Source organism: Mixophyes fleayi, chromosome 11 (genome assembly GCF_038048845.1).
Source record: "Mixophyes fleayi isolate aMixFle1 chromosome 11, aMixFle1.hap1, whole genome shotgun sequence".
Taxonomy (NCBI): domain Eukaryota; kingdom Metazoa; phylum Chordata; class Amphibia; order Anura; family Limnodynastidae; genus Mixophyes; species Mixophyes fleayi.
The window spans coordinates 627178-655079 of NC_134412.1; the positions used below are offsets into that span (position 1 = coordinate 627178).

A 27902-nucleotide genomic window follows, 5' to 3' on the forward strand; every position below is an offset into this window, starting at 1 on the left:
GCATTAAGGTAATAAAGATCTCAGACCTTGTGCAGTCAGTAGCTCTGATAATTAAGGAAATGAAGTAGATAAAAGGAATAAATCATGTAAAATCCTGACATGAAACACGGTCAGACCAGTCATACATAGCGCCATCATACATCATAGCGCCGTACTTATGGAATGTTGGGCATGTGTGACATTGAGTGGCCGCGGCCTGGTCTCTCTTAGGGGCCTATTTATTAACTAGCACATTTTTGACACCATCATTTTCATTCCTTATCGCAAAGATAAGGATTGAAAGATTGTGAGTATTTACTAAAAGTGTTCTGCAGCACTTCCTATTGGCCACTCGTTTTCTTCAATCACGATGCAGAACACTGTTGTAGAATAGATCTGCACATGCTCCATCCGGAAATCTAAGGTCACGCATGTGTAAAGCCACCATTGCGATAGTGACCGGAGGGGGGCAGGTAAGATGCTGTGAGGGATCTGAAGATCTTCAGATGGCGTTCGTCACCGGGCCCAAGTTCTGAAAATCTCTGATTTACAGAATTTGTTAAAGCATAGAACATAGCAGCCCCCATAGAAAGACGTAGTATTGTACGATAACAGTGGGACCGCAGCAGATATCCTTTACTTATAAATCCAGTGGTAGTCACCATATCGATGCTGACTACCCCGACAAGACTCACCCCAACGTGACTACTCCGAAGGAGCTGGTTCCTGACCCTGCCCGATGACAACTCCTCTACACCCCGACAGCAGCCAATGACGATGAAGGTGGTTGCACCTGATGACATCATTGAGCACACCGACGGCATTATCGCTGTTGTTAAGGGGGCAGGGTCAGGAACCAGCTCCTTCAGAATAGTCACGTCGGGGTGAGTCTTGTCTCTCTTCTCAGCATCGATATGCCGAACCATACCCTATAAATCAATAGAATACTTACAAATGCGGCAGCTTAATAAATAAACTTCATACTGTAAGAGTTTCCTTTGGAGTCATTAAATAATATCAGATTCCACATTAGCTTACCCTTAGTTTTACATTGCTATTATGATTATTATTTTATGTTATAATACTTGTATGCCGAGAAAATCTATTGCAGGGAAATAAAAAATATTAAGCTATTAATTCTATTTCTGTTTGATCAATTCCCAATTATTTTAGTAATAGTCCAAGCACCACAAAGTGCTATCAGGGGACAGGTTTAGTTTAGGTGAATGGATGTCCGTCTCTTATCGCTATATAAGTGACTGCGCCTCTGTTTCATCTAATCCAATGACTGATCGCGCCATTCATGTCCTCGGTAATAACCGCGCTACTAGGGTGCTGGGCGCAGGTAGAGGATCGAGCCGAGAACACTACACTTCTGGGCCCCACAGCAACATTTGGGGAGGGGAGTGTAGTGTGTCCTCCTGCGATTCCCACTCTGCTCTTCTGCAAATGATGGTGATGGCACCACCGCTGCTAATATATGTATGGTGGCTACGGGCCCTTCTCACTCTCCGGCCCCTGCTAAGTTTGTAGTTCCGGTAAAGCCAATTACTACACATTTCTGAAAAGAAAATGTTTCTCCAAATCTCTGAAGCCAGTGTGTGTTATGTTATCTCTCCGGCCGTACACGGTGAAGGTGTTAGGAGTCGTCCTCGGCCGTGGCCACTCAGCTGTGGAAGTGGACGTGTGGCCTTAGGAAGTCTCTTTACCTAATAGGGCAGCTGTGTTTGTTTGTGAGTTTGTAATAAGAATGTGACTCTTTTTCTCCCTGCGGCCATGAGTTATTGACATCAACAAATGTAATCATCCTGACTCTCCTCACTCCAATTAGCCCTTTGATACGGCCATTAGGTTCTATTTTAAATTGTATTTTACAGGAATTCACCTGTAACATATGTAAATGAAATTAGTTTTGTGAATCTAATAACAGATAAAATATTTGGCTGGAGTATATATCATATTGCAGCTGAAGATAAAGTAATGAATAATATTAATTTCTAGACGTCTGCTGTGTGCTTCTAATTCCGATGATGTGACCCATATCTGATGTGTGACTCAGGAGCTCACCCTTGTGGCGGGTTATGATATAGGGCTATAGGCGACAGATGAGCGCCAACCTAGTGATTAAGGGCTTGATTCATTAAGGAAAGTTAAGCAAAAAATTGAGGAAGTTTTCTTACTCAAGTTTTCTGGACAAACCATGTTACAATGCAAAGAGTGTAAAAGTAAGGAAGTAAGGTAAAACCATGTTGCATGGGGGGAGGGGGGGTAAATTTAAAACTTGATGACAGATTTATATTTGGGGAAAGACATGTCCTAGAGCAACTTTAAATTTCAGTGTACAAATAAGCTGCCAAGTGTCTGTGCGCTACGTGAACAAGGGCCAAGTGTCTGTGCGCTACGTGAACAAGGGCCAAGTGTCTGTGCGCTACGTGAACAAGGGCCAAGTGTCTGTGCGCTACGTGAACAACGGCCAAGTGTCTGTGCGCTACGTGAACAACGGCCAAGTGTCTGTGCGCTACGTGAACAACGGCCAAGTGTCTGTGCGCTACGTGAACAACGGCCAAGTGTCTGTGCGCTACGTGAACAACGGCCAAGTGTCTGTGCGCTACGTGAACAACGGCCAAGTGTCTGTGCGCTACGTGAACAACGGCCAAGTGTCTGTGCGCTACGTGAACAAGGGCCAAGTGTCTGTGCGCTACGTGAACAACGGCCAAGTGTCTGTGCGCTACGTGAACAACGGCCAAGTGTCTGTGCGCTACGTGAACAACGGCCAAGTGTCTGTGCGCTACGTGAACAACGGCCAAGTGTCTGTGCGCTACGTGAACAACGGCCAAGTGTCTGTGCGCTACGTGAACAACGGCCAAGTGTCTGTGCGCTACGTGAACAACGGCCAAGTGTCTGTGCGCTACGTGAACAACGGCCAAGTGTCTGTGCGCTACGTGAACAACGGCCAAGTGTCTGTGCGCTACGTGAACAACGGCCAAGTGTCTGTGCGCTACGTGAACAACGGCCAAGTGTCTGTGCGCTACGTGAACAACGGCCAAGTGTCTGTGCGCTACGTGAACAACGGCCAAGTGTCTGTGCGCTACGTGAACAACGGCCAAGTGTCTGTGCGCTACGGGAACAACGGCCAAGTGTCTGTGCGCTACACGAACAACGGCCAAGTGTCTGTGCGCTACACGAACAACGGCCAAGTGTCTGTGCGCTACACGAACAACGGCCAAGTGTCTGTGCGCTACACGAACAACGGCCAAGTGTCTGTGCGCTACGTGAACAACGGCCAAGTGTCTGTGCGCTACACGAACAACGGCCAAGTGTCTGTGCGCTACACGAACAACGGCCAAGTGTCTGTGCGCTACACGAACAACGGCCAAGTGTCTGTGCGCTACACGAACAACGGCCAAGTGTCTGTGCGCTACACGAACAACGGCCAAGTGTCTGTGCGCTACACGAACAACGGCCAAGTGTCTGTGCGCTACACGAACAACGGCCAAGTGTCTGTGCGCTACACGAACAACGGCCAAGTGTCTGTGCGCTACGTGAACAACGGCCAAGTGTCTGTGCGCTACGTGAACAACGGCCAAGTGTCTGTGCGCTACACGAACAACGGCCAAGTGTCTGTGCGCTACGTGAACAACGGCCAAGTGTCTGTGCGCTACGTGAACAACGGCCAAGTGTCTGTGCGCTACGTGAACAACGGCCAAGTGTCTGTGCGCTACACGAACAACGGCCAAGTGTCTGTGCGCTACGTGAACAACGGCCAAGTGTCTGTGCGCTACGTGAACAACGGCCAAGTGTCTGTGCGCTACGTGAACAACGGCCAAGTGTCTGTGCGCTACGTGAACAACGGCCAAGTGTCTGTGCGCTACGTGAACAACGGCCAAGTGTCTGTGCGCTACATGAAAAAGCAACCAGTATTTTCCTTATGTGCAAAAAAATAAACTAATTTGTACCCCTTGTATTGTAACATGGTTTGTCCAGAAACTTGAGTAAGAAAGCTTGCTCAATTTTTTGCTTACATTTCCTTAATGAATCAGACCCTAAATCTCCTCAGGGGCAAAGTGTTGCAGCCTGGTCCAATATGAATGGCTGAGCGAGGATCGTTTCAGATGTTCTCACTCACCTCACCACACGCGTGCACACTCACCTCACCACACGCGTGCTCACTCACCTCACCACACGCGTGCTCACTCACCTCACCACACGCGTGCTCACTCACCTCACCACACGCTTGCTCACTCACCTCACCACACGCTTGCTCACTCACCTTAGTAACCTCACTCCCCATAAAGGACTACAATAACATAGTGTGATGGACTTGCAGAGAATGTTTGAAACCAATGAAGGGATTTTTTTCACCAAGAACCTTTTATTAGACCAAAAAGATGAGGTTGTACAATGATGTTGATGTAGCGCTTAAGCCCATTCCAGTGTTGCTGACACCCACACATGGCATGAGGCCCCCACACATGGCATGAGGCCCCCACACATGGCATGAGGCACCCACACATGTATGAGGCCCCCACACATGTATGAGGCCCCCACACATGTATGAGGGCCCCCACACATGGCATGAGGCCCCCACACATGGCATGAGGCCCCCACACATGTATGAGGCACCCACACATGTATGACTCACCCACACATGGCATGAGGCCCCCACATATGTATGAGGCCCCCACACATGTATGAGGCCCCCACACATGGCATGAGGCCCCCACACATGGCATGAGGCCCCCACACATGGCATGAGGCCCCCACACATGGCATGAGGCCCCCCACACATGTATGAGGCCCCCACACATGTATGAGGCCCCCACACATGTATGAGGCCCCCACACATGTATGAGGCCCCCACACATGGCTGAGGCCCCCACACATGTATGAGGCCCCCACACATGTATGAGGCCCCCACACATGGCATGAGGCCCCCACACATGGCATGAGGCCCCCCACACATGTATGAGGCACCCACACATGTATGAGGCACCCACACATTGATGAGGCACCCACACATTGATGAGGCACCCACACATGGCATGAGGCCCCCCACACATGTATGAGGCCCCCACACATGTATGAGGCCCCCACACATGTATGAGGCACCCACACATGTATGAGGCCCCCACACATGGCATGAGGCCCCCACACATGTATGAGGCACCCACACATGTATGAGGCCCCCACACATGTATGAGGCCCCCACACATGTATGAGGCACCCACACATGTATGAGGCACCCACACATGGCTGAGGCCCCCACACATGTATGAGGCCCCCACACATGGCATGAGGCCCCCACACATGTATGAGGCCCCCACACATGTATGAGGCCCCCACACATGTATGAGGCACCCACACATGTATGAGGCACCCACACATGTATGAGGCACCCACACATGTATGAGGCCCCCACACATGTATGAGGCCCCCACACATGTATGAGGCCCCCACACATGTATGAGGCCCCCACACATGTATGAGGCCCCCACACATGTATGAGGCCCCCACACATGTATGAGGCCCCCACACATGTATGAGGCACCCACACATGTATGAGGCCCCCACACATGTATGAGGCACCCACATATGTATGAGGCCCCCACACATGTATGAGGCACCCACACATGTATGAGGCACCCACATATGTATGAGGCACCCACAGATGTACTCCAAGAGTATTGTAACCCACACGAGGAAACATTGTAAAACATCTAATCTGTATTTCATCATGTTGAAAATAGATAAAGAAATGTCAATGAAAACAACTTACACTGGTTCCTTCTGACGGGGGTACAAGTGCTGGTATCCTCTGTGGGTGATTCCTGGCACGGGGCTGCGGGTTCTGTGAACATCATTTTACAGCCATACGTCAGCTCTGAGATTATTTTATTAAACAATGGTATCATCCTTTTACTCACATGGAGTGTCGCAATACTGGGGCACCCACAGGCTATTTGCCCACACTGATGGGCAGAGGGTATACCTGGGGGTAAATGTATGAAGCTGCGATTTGGCTTTTTCAGTGATTTTCTCGGTTTGAACTCAGCGATGTATTAAAGGGCGAGTTGATATAGAAACACCCGTAAAGTGTTTCTTTCAAAATCGTCATTTCCAAAATCAGTACAAGTCGCAGTCCCGGCGGTTTACTGCCACTCTAGCTAAACAAGTCGCCAAATGTATGAAGCTGCGATTTTGCAAACTAGTCTGAAAATGACTTGAATATCGCCAGATACAATGCGCTGCTTTCTACAGGCGAGATTGGCAAACACATCACTGTTGCACTGCTGGGCAATGTTACTATAACAGGAGGCACAATGCAAGTTTAACTTAATTACGGTTTGTTGTTTAGAGGGGCAAAAATTATTAACAATTTTCTTGTTAAATTATTGTAAGAATAAATTAGTGGGTCAAATGTCTTTCATTTTTATATGTAAGGGTTTTTTATTATATTTTATTATATTATAGTGGCTTTCTATTTCATTACCCGTGGGCAATAATTATGTTTTTCTGGTGTGGCAACACTTAATATTTCCAGATGGGGGCGCCATTTAAAATACATACTTGTGGCACTATAAGTGTCAGCTGTAATCTCCAGTTCTTGACCCAACAGGCCGGTCCTGACAGACAACTTCACAATCTTCCCTACTGAATCTCTCTCATGGTCTCCGGGCGTTTTATCCTGGCTCTGGGGACAGGGGGCGCTATCTCTGTTGTCTCACCTAAATGTCAGCTCCCAGGGTGCAACATGGACTTACAGGTGCCCATCTCACTCCTGGACCACTTGTCGGGCTGAGTTTGATCTGGTAACGTCCCTGGATTGACTTTATTATTAATTATTATTATTATCATCATTAATTAGTAATACACCACAGTGCTGCGCAGAGCCGTACAGTAGGAATAACAGGACATACATAAAACAGTTCATACAAGGCATATAAAATTTATGTAGACATGAAAACAAAGGGTATGGAAGACCCTGCTCATAAGAGAGCTTACATTCTAAAGGGAAGAGGGCGCAGCTGAAACAAGAGGAGCGAGCGTGGCTGAGAGTGGAGATTGAGATGGTTGTGAGGGTGCGTTAGTGTTATCGGGGATAAGGTCACCTCTAAATAAGAGATGGGTTTTCAAAGAACATCTAAAGATTAAGGGGTCTATGCATCAAGCATTTTTGACACTTAAAACGGCTGTTTCTGCATCTTTTAAGTATGTTGCTATGTATTACATGCCTAAAGGAGGAGATTTCACAGAATACCGTGCAGCATCGCAGTCCCCATAGATTACTATGGGGACTGCAATGTTCTGCAATGCTTCAAGGTTTGCATTGCACAGACAGGTTGCGCCCATTGTAGCCCTACATGGTGCATCTTAGCAGTGAATAAATATGCCTCACTGTGATGTGCAGCGATACATAAGTAACAGCACCGCATCTTAGGATGCATAGACCCCTCTATATAGACCGCAGTCTTTTAGTGACATCCAAAGCTCCAAACTTAATTGCAGTTACTGTGTGTGTTAGTCGGACCTCTGCATAGTTCCGCTACCAACGATAACTTGAGCCGATGCAGAACGCACCTTTGGAACAGGTCGTACGCGGACGGTCTTTCCAGGATTGTGTATATACATGGAGAAACGGTTACAATATATTATAGATGGCAGCTCTCAGGGCTCTTTCCACTTGCTGCCCCACTTATACCTGTTCTATGCTGCAATTTTATTTGAGTGTTCTCCTATCACATACACCTTATACGTACATAATCTGTGATTACTTTGTACTACTTGTCTCAGCCTGTCTCTCTCTCTCCACGTCTCAGCCTGTCTCTCTCTCTCTCCACGTCTCAGTCTGTCTCTCTCTCTCTCTCTCCACGTCTCAGTCTGTCTCTCTCTCTCTCTCCACGTCTCAGTCTGTCTCTCTCTCTCTCCACGTCTCAGTCTGTCTCTCTCTCTCTCCACGTCTCAGTCTGTCTCTCTCTCTCCAAGTCTCAGTCTGTCTCTGTCTAATTTCTATGTATTTTTATATAGCATTAAACAAGCTCTAACTTACAGGTTACATCTCAGTGAGTCATTGGGAGACATGGGGACGGTTTATTAAAGAGCGAAAATCCCTATCGCCAGCAGAAATGGGTGTTGCACTTCAATACCCAGCATAACTATGTTTACTAAGTGTGATTTTCACAGCTTACAAATATTAAGCTGCTCAGAAAATAGCAATAATATCAATTACATCGAACATGGAGGAAAAGAAACATTGTATTGTGCAGCTGGTGATGTAATGAAAAATATGGACTTTTTAAGAGGCAAAAATCTGAACTGTTTGTCAGTTATATTAGTGTGAATATTATATAGTTTTTCTTCAAGAGGAAATGTTCATCTTGATATATTATATATTATGTGTATAACACACTGATGATGAGAGCGTAATAATTTATATTAGCTCTGCTTGTGTATTATGTACAGTACTCAGATAATGAGGAATACCCAAGATAAAATCAGGGATGTAATAACACATATACCGTATGTGAGAGATTGCAGAGGTATAATACTGGATGCGTAAATTTATCATTATCCTTTATAAAGCATATTACATAGCACTGTACATTGAGTTTGTCTTTGTATCACGATCCCCCTGATACAAAGAAATAACATACGATGGCGTAAAACACAAAGTAACGATGGTCCTACCCACAAGAACTTACAATCTACGCTTATATCTTCCATGTATTGTATACAGTTTAACCCCTTGGATTTCCACCTTCTCTTCTATACACATTTGAGTCACTATGAACCTTTCCTGTCCCGGGGGCCTAACTATAATATCCCCCTTCTGCATTATTGTCCCAGTTATTTATACAAGCATTAATAGGGGGAAGATATTTCCTTCTGTTATTTATTTCTGTAACTGATTTTCCTCTTTTAAAGATAAAATGTTAATAGGCTTTTGCTCCAGGCGTAGAAATTAATGTATTAAACATGTGAAAATCTGTGTTCCCCCCACCCCAGTATATAAAGCAGATTGATATGACTAATTCATCTGCGGGAGACGCACCTATTTACTGAATGGCGCAAGCTGCAGAACATGAGAGGGGCAGAAGACTCCGCGTTTATAGGCTTAGCTATTGTACCTGCTGTTCATATCTCATTTTGTTTCCAAAACAAGGCATTTACTCTGAAATAAGCATATCATTATACAGGGATTTCACTAGCAGTCAGACCATGATTAATCTCTCTGGAAAACAAAAGTCACGCAGAGATGTCTGAGTTCAGGACAGTCCGCGGCAGCATTGTCTGCATAATCTATTAATGTACCAGGTAAGGAAACGCTATATAGGGAGCTGGAAGAGACAAGTATAAATGGGTTTATATCAGTATAGAGAGAGAGTCTGACTTGTGGAAACATCAGCAATAAGTCTTAGTTACCACTTCTGAGCCTGGGAACTCCGCAGGATATAGGGACAAAGTGCTCGACCAGGGAATGCAAGAGGACAGCCACTCGGGAACAAGTGCCCAGCCCCCCAGGAGCCAAGATCAGCTTCAAGATGGCAGCAGGCCCAAGGGACAAATTTTTGGAAGTCAGTTTTGGTGAAACCCCCCAGTCACTGAAGTAAGAAAGAGGCATCATGGAGACTGGTCCCTTCCCTGGGGTCCTACGCTGAGCCCAACTTCCTGTCTCAGCTTTTTCACCATCCAACTGTCCTGATGCAGGAGGAATCTGCCAGATGAACCAGCAAAGAGGTGCTGCAGCGTCCACACACTCAGCCCAGATGCACGAGCAGTCCCATGTGTCGATGAAGGAGCCTAGTGGTGGCAGCAGCTGCCCTCCTACAGCGGTGGCACAAAGACGATATCAATCTACTTTGGCTGGATTAGGAAATAAAAAGTTCTTCCCAAAACATTCCAAAAAATGGGGCAAAACCCAGCCAGGCTTCAGATGGATAAAGATTCATCGAGAAACGTCCGCTGAACAGATGTCCGGATGCTGGAATCTCAGGACCACAACATCCAATTTTATCGCTAGAAATTATGCACAATTTTGTTATATTAATGAACTCCTAATGATTAATAGTTTGTTATTTGAAGGTATCCCAGATATATGAGTTGCTGAGAAAAATACAATTGATGACATAATAGCAACAATCAGAAGATACATTATTAATCCCTTAACATAAATCACTCTAATATATAATGTAGTTAATAATACTATTTGGGAGACTTATATGTAACTATTTACAGATTCACCAGTTTTCAGCAAAATATATCTGGAGACAGGGCTGTAATTAGCGCTGTGCGATAGGGGCGACCGACCAGGGCACAATGCTGAAGGGGGGGCGCAGTTTAGGAACATTTTTAGTTCATTTGGTTAAACTTGAGGGCTAGGAGGGCGGCATTTTACATTCTTGCCCCAGGCGCTAGAATTTTAAGCTACGGCTCTGTCTGGAGAAACAGCAGTATCCAGTCCATTTGGAACACAGTAAATTCTTCCATTAACTGTGATTCCCACTAGGTCTCGCTCCACCTAGGACATCATCATTTATACATGGGCAGACTAAAGGGGGTACACTGCAGAGGAATAGTGGATGGCCAAAGTCCAGGATTTTGGAGCCACTGCGCATGGGTGTTTCGGCAATAGAGGGTCAGGTATGGGCAGATCCACTGCAGCAATGGAGGGTCAGGTATGGGCAGATCCACTGCAGCAATGGAGGGTCAGGTATGGGCAGATCCACTGCAGCAATAGAGGGTCAGGTATGGGCAGATCCACTGCAGCAATGGAGGGTCAGGTATGGGCAGATCCACTGCAGCAATGGAGGGTCAGGTATGGGCAGATCCACTGCAGCAATGGAGGGTCAGGTATGGTAAGATCCACTGCAGCATTGGAGGGTCAGGTATGGGCAGATCCACTGCAGCAATGGAGGATCAGGTATGGGCAGATCCACTGCAGCAATGGAGGGTCAGGTATGGGCAGATCCACTGCAGCAATAGAGGGTCAGGTATGGGCAGATCCACTGCAGCAATGGAGGGTCAGGTATGGGCAGATCCACTGCAGCAATGGAGGGTCAGGTATGGGCAGATCCACTGCAGCAATGGAGGGTCAGGTATGGTAAGATCCACTGCAGCATTGGAGGGTCAGGTATGGGCAGATCCACTGCAGCAATGGAGGATCAGGTATGGGCAGCCACTGCGGCAATGGTGGGTCAGGTATGGGCAGATCCACTGCAGCAATGGCGGGTCAGGTGTGAGCAGCCACTGTGACAATGGTGGGTCAGGTATGGGAAGATCCACTGCAGCAATGTCGGGTCAGGTATGGGCAGCCACTGCGGCAATGGCGAGTCAGGTATGGGCAGCCACTGCGGCAATGGCGGGTGAGGTATGGGCAGATCCACTGCAGCAATGGCAGGTGAGGTATGGGCAGATCCACTGCAGCAATGGCGGGTGAGGTATGGGCAGATCCACTGCAGCAATGGCGGGTGAGGTATGGGCAGATCCACTGCAGCAATGGCGGGTGAGGTATGGGCAGATCCACTGCAGCAATGGCGGGTGAGGTATGAGCAGATCCACTGCAGCAATGGCGGGTGAGGTATGGGCAGATCCACTGCAGCAATGGCGGGTGAGGTATGGGCAGATCCACTGCAGCAATGGAGGGTCAGGTATGAGCAGATCCACTGTAGACTAAGGTAAGAGTATTTTTACCTCTATATTTACCATCATTGTAAAACTGAACTGATCAGTGATCAGACTGAGATCAGCACAAAGGGAGCAGTTTCCAACAGAACAATATTGTACACCTGACCCGCCATTACCGCAGTGGATCTGGCCATACCTGACCCGCCATTACCGCAGTGGATCTGGCCACATCTGACCCGCCATTACCGCAGTGGATCTGGCAACACATGACCTGCCATTACCGCAGTGGATCTGGCCACATCTGACCCGCCATTACCGCAGTGGATCTGGCCACACCTGACCCGCCATTACCGCAGTGGATCTGGCCACACCTGACCCGCCATTACCGCAGTGGATCTGGCCACACCTGACCCGCCATTACCGCAGTGGATCTGGCCACACCTGACCCGCCCTTACCGCAGTGGGTCTGGCCACACCTGACCCGCCATTACCGCAGTGGATCTGGCCACACCTGACCCGCCATTACCGCAGTGGATCTGGCCACACCTGACCCGCCATTACCGCAGTGGATCTGGCCACACCTGACCCGCCATTACCGCAGTGGATCTGGCCATACCTGACCCGCCATTACCGCAGTGGGTCTGGCCATACCTGACCCGCCCTTACCGCAGTGGGTCTGGCCATACCTGACCCGCCATTACCGCAGTGGATCTGGCCATACCTGACCCGCCATTACCGCAGTGGATCTGGCCATACCTGACCCGCCATTACCGCAGTGGATCTGGCTACACCTGACCCGCCATTACCGCAGTGGATCTGGCTACACCTGACCCGCCATTACCGCAGTGGATCTGGCCATACCTGACCCGCCATTACCGCAGTGGATCTGGCTACACCTGACCCGCCATTACCGCAGTGGATCTGGCTACACCTGACCCGCCATTACCGCAGTGGATCTGGCCATACCTGACCCGCCATTACCGCAGTGGATCTGGCCATACCTGACCTGCCTTTGTGCAACACCCATTGGCTCCGAAATCCTGGACTTGGGCCTTCAGTTCCTCTAATAAAAATAACAAACATAAAAATGCTAAAAAAGATATATAAAAAATGTAAAATAAATAAAAGCTTTGACCAACATTCGGAATGAAAATAAGCTTTGTTTAAATTAGTATTTTTCATTCCTTAGTACCTGTTACTGTCATCCTAAGATAGTGACAGGGGGATAGTGGTTGTTCCGCTACCCTTGGGGAAGCTTTCACCAGAAGAATCTGGTACAAACACCCGGAGAGAGATTATCTCCCTGTAATAAATACGGGTCTGAGACACGATCCAGGCGTAAGCAGTGCGGAAGCGGCAGACGGCGGCCAGTGCTCCCATTACATGATGGTTATACTTCAGCCTGGGTGTCCCTTTACTTTCAGGAGTTAAATTACAGTAACACAGAGTTCTCTGTACAAATAGTGGCGCTCTCTAAGTAGATGATGATGATGATGATGATGATGGCGCTCTGACTCTTCCAGGTAATAGAGTTCTCCCGTTTTATTCAGTAAAACACCAGAGAGGAGAATACGGAAGTGGTGAGCAGCTACCAGTGCGCAGACCAGTAAAAGTTGGGACAACTGTACAAAGGGAGATGCTCTGTAGGTACAGTATGCTTAAAGAGCTTCTGGATTTATCGATTTAATGCAAAAGAAAATTATAAAAAAATATAAAAACTATATATTTTTTAAACCAAACTTTTTTTTAATTAATGATTGGACTTTAGAGTGTGTTAATTTATTTTATAATATAAATAGTTTTGTATACGTTTTGCTGTGACCGTCTAATGCACATATGCTCGTGTGTATCCTGTAGTCTGTTACCATCCGGCGAGTACTGTGTAGGGAGAATCAAATCCAAACACATCATTGGTCAGAACTGCGCTCTATTATAAACTGCGGCTTTCGTGCAGGATGTGTCTGATTTGTGCTTTGTGTGTTTATATCTCAAGTATTTTCCACTCTAGATTTACCATATTCCCCTCAGAGTCTGACACAAATACAATTATATTGCCTCCAACTTTGGATGTTTGGGAATCGGGACAGTGATCGCTCAGCGCCGACGTGCCCACAAAAAGAGGGAGTGGCCAGCCTGCGCTGGAGGAGTGGTCAGTCAGTTCCCTCCCCTCTGTCTCACACTAGTGATCTGAGCAACACACCATAAAAGTCCTGACTGAACCTAGAAATATGGTCAAATAAATATTTTGAGTGTAAGATTCTGTATAGTAAAATAATGTGATGTTAAATACTTCTGTGTCAAAAAAGACAAAAGTATTTTAGGAGTGATACCATTATTGGCTAACCACAGAAATGATTATATTTGCTATCTTCCAGAGCACAGAGGCCCCTTCATCAGGGAAGTTTACAAATGAAAGTAAATGATAGTAAAATAAAGAATTCTACTGGGAAACATTATTAAAAATAATCATAAACAACGTTTTGTAGATGTAAGAGGATGAGCTCCGGAGCCATTATCTTCTCCGTCAGATTTCTGTTCTCCTGCCCGCGACACACTGGGTTCTATCAGCCCCATCCCAGCCTCCAGCTGCTTCTTTCCTGCACCTCAGCCTCTGCTCAGGGTATTTAACTCAGAGAAACCTCCACTTGTTAAATTCTGGCCTCAAACTGGCGAAGGCGCTTAGGAAACAGAGAATTCAATCTGGTACCAGACGCCGCGCCTGCAGAGGACGGTTCTGATTAATTTCTCTGGGGCTTCACAGTAACCAGACACAAAACAGATGTTGTCTTATTTTCTACTCAATAAATTGCGACAATAGTTTTAATTCATTCAAGTTCCCCTGAGATTAGCACAAAATTGCTGCTAGTGATCCATCCATCTACCTCATATCTATCTATCTATCTATCTACTTATCACATATCTATCTCATATCTATCTACTTATCACATATCTATCTATCTACCTCATGTCTATCTACCTGTCTATCTATCTATTTGTACATGTCTGTTATTGTCCGTTGATGTAATAGGAACCATATTATTCTGGATTTCCCTCCCGCACCCTCTGATTGCGTCATTTCTTCTTGGGGACTGAAATTGCTTTATTCAAATTCTGCTTAAAAATCGTTTGAAATTGTGGATCTGTAACAATACAAAGTGGGGACGTTTCCCTGAGAAGCTTTAATCACATTGAATATGATTGAGTAATGAGCTGCAGCCATGCGTGGTAACACACAAGTATTGCAGCGCAGGGTAAGCGGCGTTCCAGGACACTTCACACATGCCCCTCTCTGCCCAGTACCCTCACCGATGCCCCCTCTCTGCCCAGTACCCTCACCGATGCCCCCTCTCTGCCCAGCACCTTCACACATCCCCTCTCTGCCCAGTACCCTCACCGATGCCCCCTCTCTGCCCAGCACCTTCACACATGCCCCTCTCTGCCCAGTACCCTCACCGATGCCCCCTCTCTGCCCAGTACCCTCACCGATGCCCCCTCTCTGCCCAGCACCTTCACACATGCCCCCTCTCTGCCCAGTACCCTCACCGATGCCCCCTCTCTGCCCAGTACCCTCACCGATGCCCCCTCTCTGCCCAGTACCCTCACCGATGCCCCCTCTCTGCCCAGTACCTTCACACATGCCCCTCTCTGCCCAGTACCCTCACCGATGCCCCCTCTCTGCCCAGTACCCTCACCGATGCCCCCTCTCTGCCCAGCACCTTCACACATGCCCCTCTCTGCCCAGTACCCTCACCGATGCCCCCTCTCTGCCCAGTACCCTCACCGATGCCCCCTCTCTGCCCAGCACCTTCACACATGCCCCCTCTCTGCCCAGTACCCTCACCGATGCCCCCTCTCTGCCCAGTACCCTCACCGATGCCCCCTCTCTGCCCAGTACCCTCACCGATGCCCCCTCTCTGCCCAGTACCTTCACACATGCCCCCTCTCTGCCCAGTACCCTCACCGATGCCCCCTCTCTGCCCAGTACCCTCACCGATGCCCCCTCTCTGCCCAGTACCTTCACACATGCCCCCTCTCTGCCCAGTACCCTCACCGATGCCCCCTCTCTGCCCAGTACCCTCACCGATGCCCCCTCTCTGCCCAGCACCTTCACACATGCCCCTCTCTGCCCAGTACCCTCACCGATGCCCCCTCTCTGCCCAGTACCCTCACCGATGCCCCCTCTCTGCCCAGCACCTTCACACATGCCCCTCTCTGCCCAGTACCCTCACCGATGCCCCCTCTCTGCCCAGTACCCTCACCGATGCCCCCTCTCTGCCCAGCACCTTCACACATGCCCCCTCTCTGCCCAGTACCCTCACCGATGCCCCCTCTCTGCCCAGTACCCTCACCGATGCCCCCTCTCTGCCCAGTACCCTCACCGATGCCCCCTCTCTGCCCAGTACCTTCACACATGCCCCCTCTCTGCCCAGTACCCTCACCGATGCCCCCTCTCTGCCCAGTACCCTCACCGATGCCCCCTCTCTGCCCAGCACTTTCACACATGCCCCCTCTCTGCCCAGCACCTTCACACATGCCCCCCCTCTCTGCCCAGTACCCTCACCAATGCCCCCTCTCTGCCCAGCACCTTCACACATGCCCCCTCTCTGCCCAGTACCCTTACCGATGCCCCCTCTCTGTGCCCAGCACCTTCACACATGCCCCCTCTCTGCCCAGCACCTTCACACATGCCCCCTCTCTGCCCAGTACCCTCACCGATGCCCCCTCTCTGCCCAGCACCTTCACACATGCCCCCTCTCTGCCCAGCACCTTCACACATGCCCCTCTCTGCCCAGTACCCTCACCGATGCCCCCTCTCTGCCCAGCACCTTCACACATGCCCCCTCTTACACTGCAGCTTCAATCTCACACACACTAGCTCTCCATCACAGACCCCTTCTTCTTACCTTTATCTGTGACTCCAGGAACAGACACAAATGCTGCAGCTCCTGCACACTGACTGCCATAGAGATCCAGCAGCCCACCTAACACTGTGTACCATGTGACCGCTGCCACATGACCCTGTGATGTCAGAGTGACCTGGGAAGGTAGCTAAGCAGAAGCAGCCCCCCCCCCCCCCCGACTCGCTGCACTCGACCACCCCCCCCCCCTTCACACACAAAAGTCGCGGGGGGGGGGGGGGGGGGTTGGTGCCGCGAGTCGGGGGAGGGGCTGCAATTTTTTTTTCTTCTTTTTGTCCCCCCCTTCCATCTAGGCCCCCTGAAAGCCGCTAGGCCCTAGGCAGGTGCCTAGGTTGCCTAGTGGTAAATCCGGCCCCGTCGCCATCCCTGGATGTTTATTTCTGAAGACAAACACCAGTAATACACATCTGTATCCGTACTACCAATACATGTCTGTATCTAGTCTGCTGGAGCACACAACGGTATCATGTCCGAGGAATACACACTAAAAACATACTTAGCGTTCCAGAAATACACACCTGTACCTAGAAGGCTGGAAACACACCCAGCTAACCCTGCAGACGCTGTCATGCTTACAGGCAATCTACATGCGTGTTGCACAATATCAAGCACATTTGTTTATAAATGGAGCATGACAGCACCAGGTCATCTGCACCACAGCTGGCAAATGTGGCCGTTCCGAAATGATCCTTATTCTCCTGTTACTAAGAAACTGTCAGTTGATAATGATATGTGGCTGAGATCCTTGGCATACCCGGCTCCAGGTCTGTTACCAGGCAGATATGATACTGGTTGTGTGGTGAGTTATTCCCCCACTACCAGCCCTAACAGTAAACTAGTAGCATACACAGAGACTCCACATTGTACGCAAAACCAATCAATTTTCATAGCTCCAACTAGTCCCCACATAACATTAATAACCCAGATCTCACATTATAGTAATAGCCCCACAACACACTTACCATCTCTGTAGAAGGTGCGAGTCAGACTTCTTCCTCCGGAAAGTGAAGTCTCCATAACTACCGAGCAGAAAAGAAGAGATGAGGGCAGCTGCCCCGCATTGAGGGAAGAAAAGGAAGGAATGGTCCACAGTGGCTGGTCCTGAGGGCTGAGCCCTGAACCATTGTTTAGGCCTAGAGGCTACTTACTGCACCCGTAGCCCAGCCCAGGAGCCCACAAAATCCCTGAACTAAGAGCTCATCCAAGGTACCTGTCTTAGTCCCTGCAAGTCCTAGCTACCTGGTCAGATGCCACCAGAACAAGCACAGCACTGCCCAGCCTGGACCCTAACCGAGGAGTGAGAAAAGTTTCCAGGTTTTAGTGGCGCAGGTGGCAGTTCGGTTCACACATGTTTGTGTTCAGCCCTAGTGAGCCGGGCCAGGCAGCCCACCATAGGACCAGCCTGGGGAGAATAGGTCACCCTGACTCTTAGCCCAGTTTGCCCCTGACCAAATCTTTTCTCCTGCACTGTGAGGAGCACTGCTACACAATGCAATAAGGGGGATGTCATACACGATATGTGATCACCTAGCACCTCGTCGGCCAGTCACTGTCAGGAGCGCTGCTAGACAATGCTAGGGACAGTGTGTGGAAAGACATGGTACATTTTTACATGGAATTTAGTATATTTTAGGTATGGTGCTTAAAATCATGGGAAAGTCCTAAGTATTCCGGGCAATAGGGCACAAAAATATTCTACAATATTTTTCACTTGATAATTCGTTGGCTAAATCGAAGCTCTGAATATGAATTTATTCCAAGAACTTGACCAGACAAGTGTCAGATTTTAGTGAATCGTACAAACATATTGGCAAAGCTTTGGGTTAGGTTGGAGTAATGTGAGTTTCATATTTGAATTGGCTGAAACTAACAGTGATTCTTGTCCTCCATTGCAGTGGGACTCCATCAATGAAATGGACGAGTTCTTCAGTCCTATACACACATATCAGGTCTGCAACGTGATGACACCTAATCAGAACAATTGGCTGAGGACAAACTGGGTGCAAAGAGATGGTGCCCGTCGGGTGTATGCCGAGATTAAGTTCACACTGAGAGATTGTAACAGTATGCCGGGGGTGTTGGGGACATGTAAGGAGACCTTCAACCTGTACTACCTGGAGAGTGACCGGGACCTTGGCACCAGCACTCGAGAGAGTCAGTTCCTGAAGATTGACACGATTGCTGCAGACGAGAGTTTCACCAGTGTTGATCTTGGAGTACGGAAACTCAAGCTTAATACAGAAGTCCGTGGTGTTGGACCTTTGAGTAGACGTGGATTTTATTTGGCCTTTCAAGACATTGGGGCTTGTATCGCCATTGTGTCAGTTCGAGTGTATTATAAGAAGTGTCCGTCTATGGTTCGGAACTTGGCTGCCTTCTCTGAGGCGGTTACTGGAGCTGACTCTTCCTCTTTGGTAGAGGTCCGGGGAGAGTGCGTAGGACACTCAGAGGAGAAGGATACCCCCAAAATGTACTGCAGTGCAGAAGGAGAGTGGCTTGTACCCATCGGGAAGTGTGTGTGCAGTGCCGGCTTCGAGGAGCGGATCGATTCTTGTGTAGGTAAGTGAGTCACCTTTATTTTATAATAAGGGAATCGCTTCCAGTGTCTTATTCACACAAACCAATCTTAGAAGAATTGCACTGATTTCCAAGGCTGCATTTCTAAAGAGAAATATTCTTGATGCAGACAAATACAATGAAATAGTTGACCACCTATAGAGATTACTGTTTATTTAGAAAAACTTACAAAATGTTAACATAGCATTATATGGAGGTGGACAGAGTAGGACTATTGTAGAGGTCAGAGCGTAGAGTAAGAATATTCTAGAGGAAAGAATGCAGAAGAAGCAGAATCTAAAAGGAAATATTTGTTAGAGGGAATAATTCAGGTTTATGATATTGCAGAGGTATAAGACTAAGAATATTCTAGAGGGTTAGGGTGCAGCCACTGGATATTCAAGAGAAATCTTTTAAAGTGGCTTTGATACAATTTGACACCACAGTCTGTTAAAAATACTTTATTTAGGACATACAAGTGTCCCTTTTGGTTCCATAAAACTGTTCTCATCAGTCAGGAAAGAGAAATCACTGTGATGTTACACACGTTAGTCCTGGTGTATAGGTCACTGATCTGCTGTGCAGATTGTATATAATGTGAAGATTTTCATTTCACCCTCCCAAATCTGGAGCATTGGAGAAAGGAGATTTACCATCTGTAAGGTCAAAGGGGCTGCCGCTGAGTTGGGAGTACCACCATTTTCTTAGAATAAAATAAGCAGATTTGTGCCCACAAACAAAAGCCCCAAAGTCCGTTTGCAGATCTGGCCCCTTACACTTAGAGAGGTGGAATGTTTGTGTATTTACAACCGAGGTAGGTACGGCTGTCAGTAGCCGGATCACTTAAAGTACCGCTAGCATTAGCTGCCTCTTCTGATTGTGGATTCACCTAGATGTCTGGTAGGTGCTTTCTTCATTGATATAAAATTGTGGGTGTATTTAACAATTCATTTTTGCTACTTTCATCCGTACATGAAAAGAAAGATTATACCTGCTGTATTATAGAGAGCTACTACCTTCTATTGTTAGCCAGTATCCCCAGTACAGGGTGTGACTTACCTACTACAACTATACTCAGCTACTACCTTCTATTGTTACTCAGTATCCCCAGTACAGGGTGTGACTTACCTACTACCCCTATACTCAGCTAATACCTTCCCTTGCTACCCAGTATCCCCAGTACAGAGTGTGACTTACCTACTACCCCTATACTCAGCTAATACCTTCCATTGCTACCCAGTATCCCCAGTACAGAGTGTGACTTACCTACTACCCCTATACTCAGCTAATACCTTCCATTGCTACCCAGTATAGAGTGTGACTTACCTACTACCCCTATACTCAGCTACTACCTTCTATTGTTACCCAGTATCCCCAGTACAGAGTGTGACTTACCTACTACCCCTATACTCAGCTAATACCTTCTATTGTTACCCAGTATCCCTAGTACAGGGTGTGACTTACCTACTACCCCTATACTCAGCTAATACCTTCTATTGTTACCCAGTATCCCTAGTACAGGGTGTGACTTACCTACTACCCTTATACTCAGCTAATACCTTCCATTGTTACCCGGTATCCCCAGTATAGAGTGGGACTTTCCTACTACCCCTATACCCAGCTAAAACACTCCAATATTATCCATAGCCCCAGTACAGGGTGTGACTTACCTACTACCCCTATACTCAGCTAATACCTTCCATTGTTACCCGGTATCCCCAGTATAGAGTGTGACTTACCTACTACCCCTTTACTCAGCTACTACCTTCTATTGTTACCCAGTATCCCCAGTATAGAGTGCGACTTACCTACTACCCCTTTACTCAGCTAGTACCTTCCATTGTTACCCGGTATCCCAGTATGCACATTACACTCTCTTCTAGACTTTTCGGCACACTGTATTGAGCACACTCTGGTCCTGGTACTTGTTGGGCTCAGTGGCTGGTTTGGCTGCACACATGGATTATTGTTGGGAGTTTGGTTGATAGCTACGTCATGATTTTGGATTCCTACAGTCCTAACAGAGTAAAGATTGGCATCATCATCTCTGGTAAATAGGTTGTTGTTTTGTGAATAAATACAATAATACTCCTAGCTTTTATGTGTCCCTGTTATATTAACTGGGATCAACCTGGAAGAAGCAATATTTTTATTTAAATGAGCTGTTTCTAACTTTACCCACAACATAGATATTTAACATTCTATTTTTACTTCTAAGACACAAACACGCAGCTGATTAGATGGGAAGCATCACATTTCCAGACTCATAAAACCTGCACCACCAAGGATCCAACTGTGTAAACGCTGATAGATGTGACTGATGGCCGCCCAGCGACTTCATCACCAGCAAGTAGACTGTTTCAATACATGGACGGTCTTTATCCCTGGGAGACACTTTAGAGTGTTATTTGTTTATTTTGGCTGTATAATGGGTACTTAGTGTCCTCTTCTTCAAACATGGAAATGATGTTTGCAAGGTGGAGCTGTCTTTTCTCTGCACTTTATTCAAGGTTATCAAAACTCTGTTAGATATATTTATATTCCAGTATTAATTATCAGGAATAAATGTACTTCATCCAAGGGAACAGTGATTGGAGCTAGCTGGGTCCTGTCATTTAGCTGCTATCCCTGTACCAAGTCTGTTATCCCTATACCAGGTCTACTTCTATTGTTACCCAGTATCCCCAGTACAGAGTGTGACTTACCTACTACCCCTATACGCAATAGTCCAACCAAGTGGAGTCGGGTTTGAGAACACTGGAAGATAAACGTTATATCACCTATATATTCAGTACAATAAGGTTGAGTTGTGCTGTTGCTCGGAGATCCATCAGGCTCCAAAGATGAGGTGAGGAACATTGTAGACTCTATTGGATGCTGACATTGGGCCCCATCTAGAGCCAGGAACTGGCATCAGAACATGTGAAAGGGGCCCCCTATAGTTGAATTTGCTCCTTTCCTTAATCAGACCCACTGTGTATTATCAGCGTTTCTTTGTCCTCAAGGTCCATAATTATTATATAAAACACAAAATCTGTATATTCGTTTAAATAATCTTCATGCATTCATTTGTCCTGAGATGTGACCTGCTGAATCTATATCCCAATAATAGATAAGTTTGATTACACGGTGACACATCTGTCTCCATTGATCCATCATTTACATATCTCAGGAGGGTTGTGCTGAAAATATGAACAATTCTGGTAATAAAATGTATTTGCAGAAGACTATGCTATGGAATCTGGTTATCTGTCCCTGTGCAATATAATATACAATAGTATAGCACACTTATTGTTGTCGTGAGCCGTGACTGTGTGTAGTTAGGGATAATCTATTATTAATGTATTTCGAGTTTTGGGGGGGGGGGGGGGGGATCAGCGACTGCACTTTCTGGTTACGTTTCCATCGGCAGCACTAAGCACATGTTCACACGTTACCACTGATAAAGCTTCTTCTGCCAATCTTCCAGCGGATCACAGGTGGAGGTACTAAAGTAACGCCGGTGCTTCCACCATTTATGGCTGGAAGTTACAGAATTGGGGGCTGTTTTCCTCTTCTGCATCATTCCCATCAGAATAGAATTTCTTTTGATTGTTAATAGATTTCTCTTTCCCTGGGAGGAAGTTTTGGTGACAAGTTGCTGAATCTCTTTACTATGTTCATTACCGCCGACATGAGGTTATTGTGAATACACTGACGTCATTTTCCTTCTCTTCCTATATAAATGTGTTTCTTGGCAAGCCAAACATTGTCTTCCTTTACATCCTACAAAATGTGCCCATCTCCGGCTTGTGTCGCGGATAAATCAGGGTTGGCACTAAATAAATGTCTCTTTTCTGGTTATTTTTACCACGTCACTTTGTGCACATACAAACATAATGAGTCTCATGACTGCTAATTCATCACTAAAGCCTCCTCTTCTGTTTTATGCTCATTAATGATGGGTTCCCTAATCCAGGCTAGAGATAAATGTAATTGTCACTATTATTCTGCAGAATATTTGCCTCTCGTTGCACATTTGCTGATGGAATAGAATATGAAGTGGGAAATTCCATTCACACAATTCTGTTTTCTCTGTGATTCTGGTCCAGTTCTACCTGTGATATTCATTATTCAGTGACCAACTTGCAAAAACTATCTTAAAAGATGACTCTCATATGTGTTGTTAAACTTTGATTTAGTTTTAAACTTTGGATTATTGGATTCATCATCATCATTTATTTATATAGCGCCACTAATTCCGCAGCGCTGTACAGAGAACTCACATCAGTCCCTGCCCCATTGGAGCTTACAGTCTAAATTCCCTAATACACACACACAGACACACACACACACACACACACAGACAGACACAGACAGAAAGGGAGACACTAGGGTCCATTTTGATAGCAGCCAATTAACCTACTGTGTAATCTGTTGTCTGTGTTTTTTCTTATTCACAAAAACATTATTGATCGTTTATTTGCAAAGAAATTTTTGAAGATTAATGAACAATTCTAAATTATTCATTTTACTGGAAGGAGCTAATTTAAGGCTTTTTCCAGAACTGGTTTGTCTGCTTGTGTTAGATTATGAGCTGAGGTTGTGTAATTTAGTTTTACTAACCTCATCGACTTCATTAGTCAATATATTTAAATTATTATCTAATTGTATTTAGTTATTTTTATTTGATCCTTCTTAATTTATTGGATTTTTTAAAGATTATTTGCCCCTCTAACCCTTCTTATTACTCTTCCTTTATTCTGTCTCTATCCCGTGGTCCACGTTCTCTGTCTCTAGCCCGTGGTCCACGTTCTCTGTCTCTAGCCCGTGGTCCACGTTCTCTGTCTCTAGCCCGTGGTCCACGTTCTCTGTCTCTAGCCCGTGGTCCACGTTCTCTGTCTCAAACAAGAATCCCGAGAGGATACTTAGTCCCATATTCAAATGGAAATGTTTCTTGAGATCCACTTGTTGAACATGGCCGTACGTTCGCGCAGTTTCCGTCCTATTTAAAAAAAACGACACAAATTGCGCTCACTTTGCGATCCTTGATGGATCAGGCCCAGAGTGTGTATCGCTGACACTTTGCACCGCTGGGGGATGGCCGGTTTCATCACAAAGCAGAGCGATCACTCATCTATAATCAATACCAGTGTGACCTTCACCATCAGTGGTCTGTGTACCAGCAGCAGCTCCTCCCATCGCCCTCATTAACCTGCTCAACGGTTCTTCCAACAGGAAAACAATAGATACATTGTCACAAGTATCCCAGCTGACAAGACTGATCCCCTCACCAAATCCATATCCTGCATTATTTGTTACCGCTGCGAGTGCAAAAATCATTTTCCATAAATTGTGTATGTAACATAAAAGTCATTCATGGATTTCCTTTGCTCATGTAGTCTATCACCCACAGGAAAGGCTGAATTCACACTAATTACTCACTTATGAGCTGTTAATGAGGCAAATTGTTCCATCTGTGAAAGGTAAAAAGGGCATTTAATGGGCAATTTGATCTTCCTTCATATAACGAATATGCACTCAATGTAAGTGTGCAATAACCTCTGTACTAATAGGTTCAGCAGAAACAGGGAACATGCCCAACTCGTTACAATGTCAGATACTTTCACAGTTTTTGGAATGGCCCAGATTTAGGTAAATATCGTATTGGATGGTGATGAGAGGGATCTTCTGTCGCCATATTTCGCAGCAATAGAAAATCTTCCTTGATAATCAATTTTCACCAGAGCAGCCGGGCGATACTGTCTGCCAGCAGGTCAGCTGGTCTGGCTGCTTCTCCAGTCCTGTGTGAGAGATGCGTGAGTCGCCCCGACTTAAACTTCCAATTCCACTTTACTTAAAAATTCTAAATAATAATAAAAAAAATGTAAAATAAAATAATGTAGTCAAAAAGTAAAAGAAAAAAAGATTTATTTTAATATTAAGGCAGGTGCTGACCCCTGGCTGTCGCCATCCACGAGGAAACCTTCTCTGCAAACAGCTGTAAGGGATGGATAAATAAGGAGAACCCCTAAATGGGTTTTTTCCTACTAATAAACAAGCATCTTACAGAGTAGCTGTTCTATGTTGGTAACAATATCAGTAGTATAGAGCAGGTATAGCTTTAGCTGGAAAATAAGAACATTTAGATTCTGCACATCTCGGTTCAGCACAAACCATCAATACGTGAAATGAGTCAGATGTAACTAACTTAAGAGGAGAACTTTCTTAAACTACCATTTTGCCTATGTGCCCATTTAAAGACAACACTCTATGAAGAGTTCTGCTAAACCTTCCCCTCTGTCTGCGACTTCCACAGGTGGTTTAAATGTTTCCTCATGGAAATTTTACAATCATTGACTGACAAAAAGATATGATATGAGGAATGTTACCAGGCTACTTAAATCCCGTAATGATCAACATGTACATTGATAACACCTTCATCACCATCAGCAAGTATCACAATACTACATGTACATCATTATCACCATCATCATCATCATCAGCAAGTACCACAATACTACATGTACATCATTATCACCATCATCACCACAAGTACCACAATACTACATGTACATCATTATCACCATCATCACCACAAGTACCACAATACTACATGTACATCATTATCACCATCATCACCACAAGTACCACAATACTACATGTACATCATTATCACCATCATCATCATCAGCAAGTACCACAATACTACATGTACATCATTATCACCCTCATCACCATCAGCAAGTACCACAATACTACATGTACATCATTATCACCCTCATCACCATCAGCAAATACCACAATACTACATGTACATCATTATCACCATCATCACAATCAGCAAGTACCACAATACTACATGTACATCATTATCACCATCATCACAATCAGCAAGTACCACAATACTACATGTACATCATTATCACCATCATCAACATCAGCAAGTACCACAATACTACATGTACATCATTATCACCATCATCATCACCACAAGTACCACAATACTACATGTACATCATTATCACCATCATCACCATCAGCAAGGACCACAATACTACATGTACATCATTATCACCATCATCATCACCACAAGTACCACAATACTACATGTACATCATTATCACCATCATCATCATCAGCAAGTACGACAATACTACATGTACATCATTATCACCCTCATCAGCAAGTACCACAATACTACATGTACATCATTATCATCATCACCAAGTACCACAATACTACATGTACATCATTATCACCCTCAGCACCATCAGCAAGTACCACAATACTACATGTACATCATTATCACCCTCATCACCATCAGCAAGTACCACAATACTACATGTACATCATTATCATCATCATCATCATCATCATCACCATCAGCAAGTACCACAATACTACATGTACATCATTATCACCATCAGCAAGTATCACAATACTACATGTACATCATTATCACCATCATCATCAGCAAGTACCACAATACTACATGTACATCATTATCACCCTCATCACCATCAGCAAGTACCACAATACTACATGTACATCATTATCACCCTCATCACAATCAGCAAGTACCACAATACTACATGTACATCATTATCACCATCATCATCAGCAAGTACCACAATACTACATGTACATCATTATCACCATCATCATCAGCAAGTATCACAATACTACATGTACATCATTATCACCATCAGAAAGTACCACAATACTACATGTACATCATTATCACCCTCATCACCATCAGCAAGTATTACAATACTACATGTACATCATTATCACCCTCATCACCATCAGCAAGTATCACAATACTACATGTACATCATTATCAACACCATCAGCAAGTACTACAATACTACATGTACATCATTATCATTATAACCATCAGCAAGTATCACAATACTACATGTACATCATTATCACCCTCATCACCATCAGCAAGTACCACAATACTACATGTACATCATTATCACCATCATCACCATCAGCAAGTATCACAATACTACATGTACATCATTATCACCATCTTTAGCAAGTATCACAATACTACATGTACATCATTATCACCATCTTTAGCAAGTATCAAAATACTACATGTACATCATTATCACCATCAGCAAGTACTACAATACTACATGTACATCATTATCATCATCATCATCATCAGCAGCAAGTACCACAATACTACATGTACATCATTATCACCATCAGCAAGTATCACAATACTACATGTACATCATTATAACTATCAGCAAGTATCACAATACTACATGTACATCATTATCACCATCAGAAAGTACCACAATACTACATGTACATCATTATCACCCTCATCACCATCAGCAAGTATTACAATACTACATGTACATCATTATCACCCTCATCACCATCAGCAAGTATCACAATACTACATGTACATCATTATCAACACCATCAGCAAGTACTACAATACTACATGTACATCATTATAACCATCAGCAAGTATCACAATACTACATGTACATCATTATCACCATCATCACCATCAGCAAGTATCACAATACTACATGTACATCATTATCACCATCTTTAGCAAGTATCACAATACTACATGTACATCATTATCACCATCTTTAGCAAGTATCAAAATACTACATGTACATCATTATCACCATCAGCAAGTACTACAATACTACATGTACATCATTATCATCATCATCATCATCAGCAGCAAGTATCACAATACTACATGTACATCATTATCACCATCATCAAGGACCACAATACTACATGTACATCATTATCACCCTCATCACCATCAGCAAGTACCACAATAATACATGTACATCATAA

The 27902-nt window shown here is 45.6% G+C and overlaps 1 protein-coding gene across 1 annotated transcript in view; it reads left to right on the plus strand.

Moving 5' to 3' along the window:
• The window catches only part of EPHA8 (EPH receptor A8), a 126613-nt gene that overhangs the window by 44437 nt on the left and 54274 nt on the right, over window positions 1–27902 (plus strand). The window contains exon 3 of the mRNA XM_075191013.1: window positions 18416–19079. Coding sequence (XP_075047114.1) covers window positions 18416–19079 — 664 coding nt within the window. The remainder of the gene's footprint in view (window positions 1–18415; window positions 19080–27902) is intronic.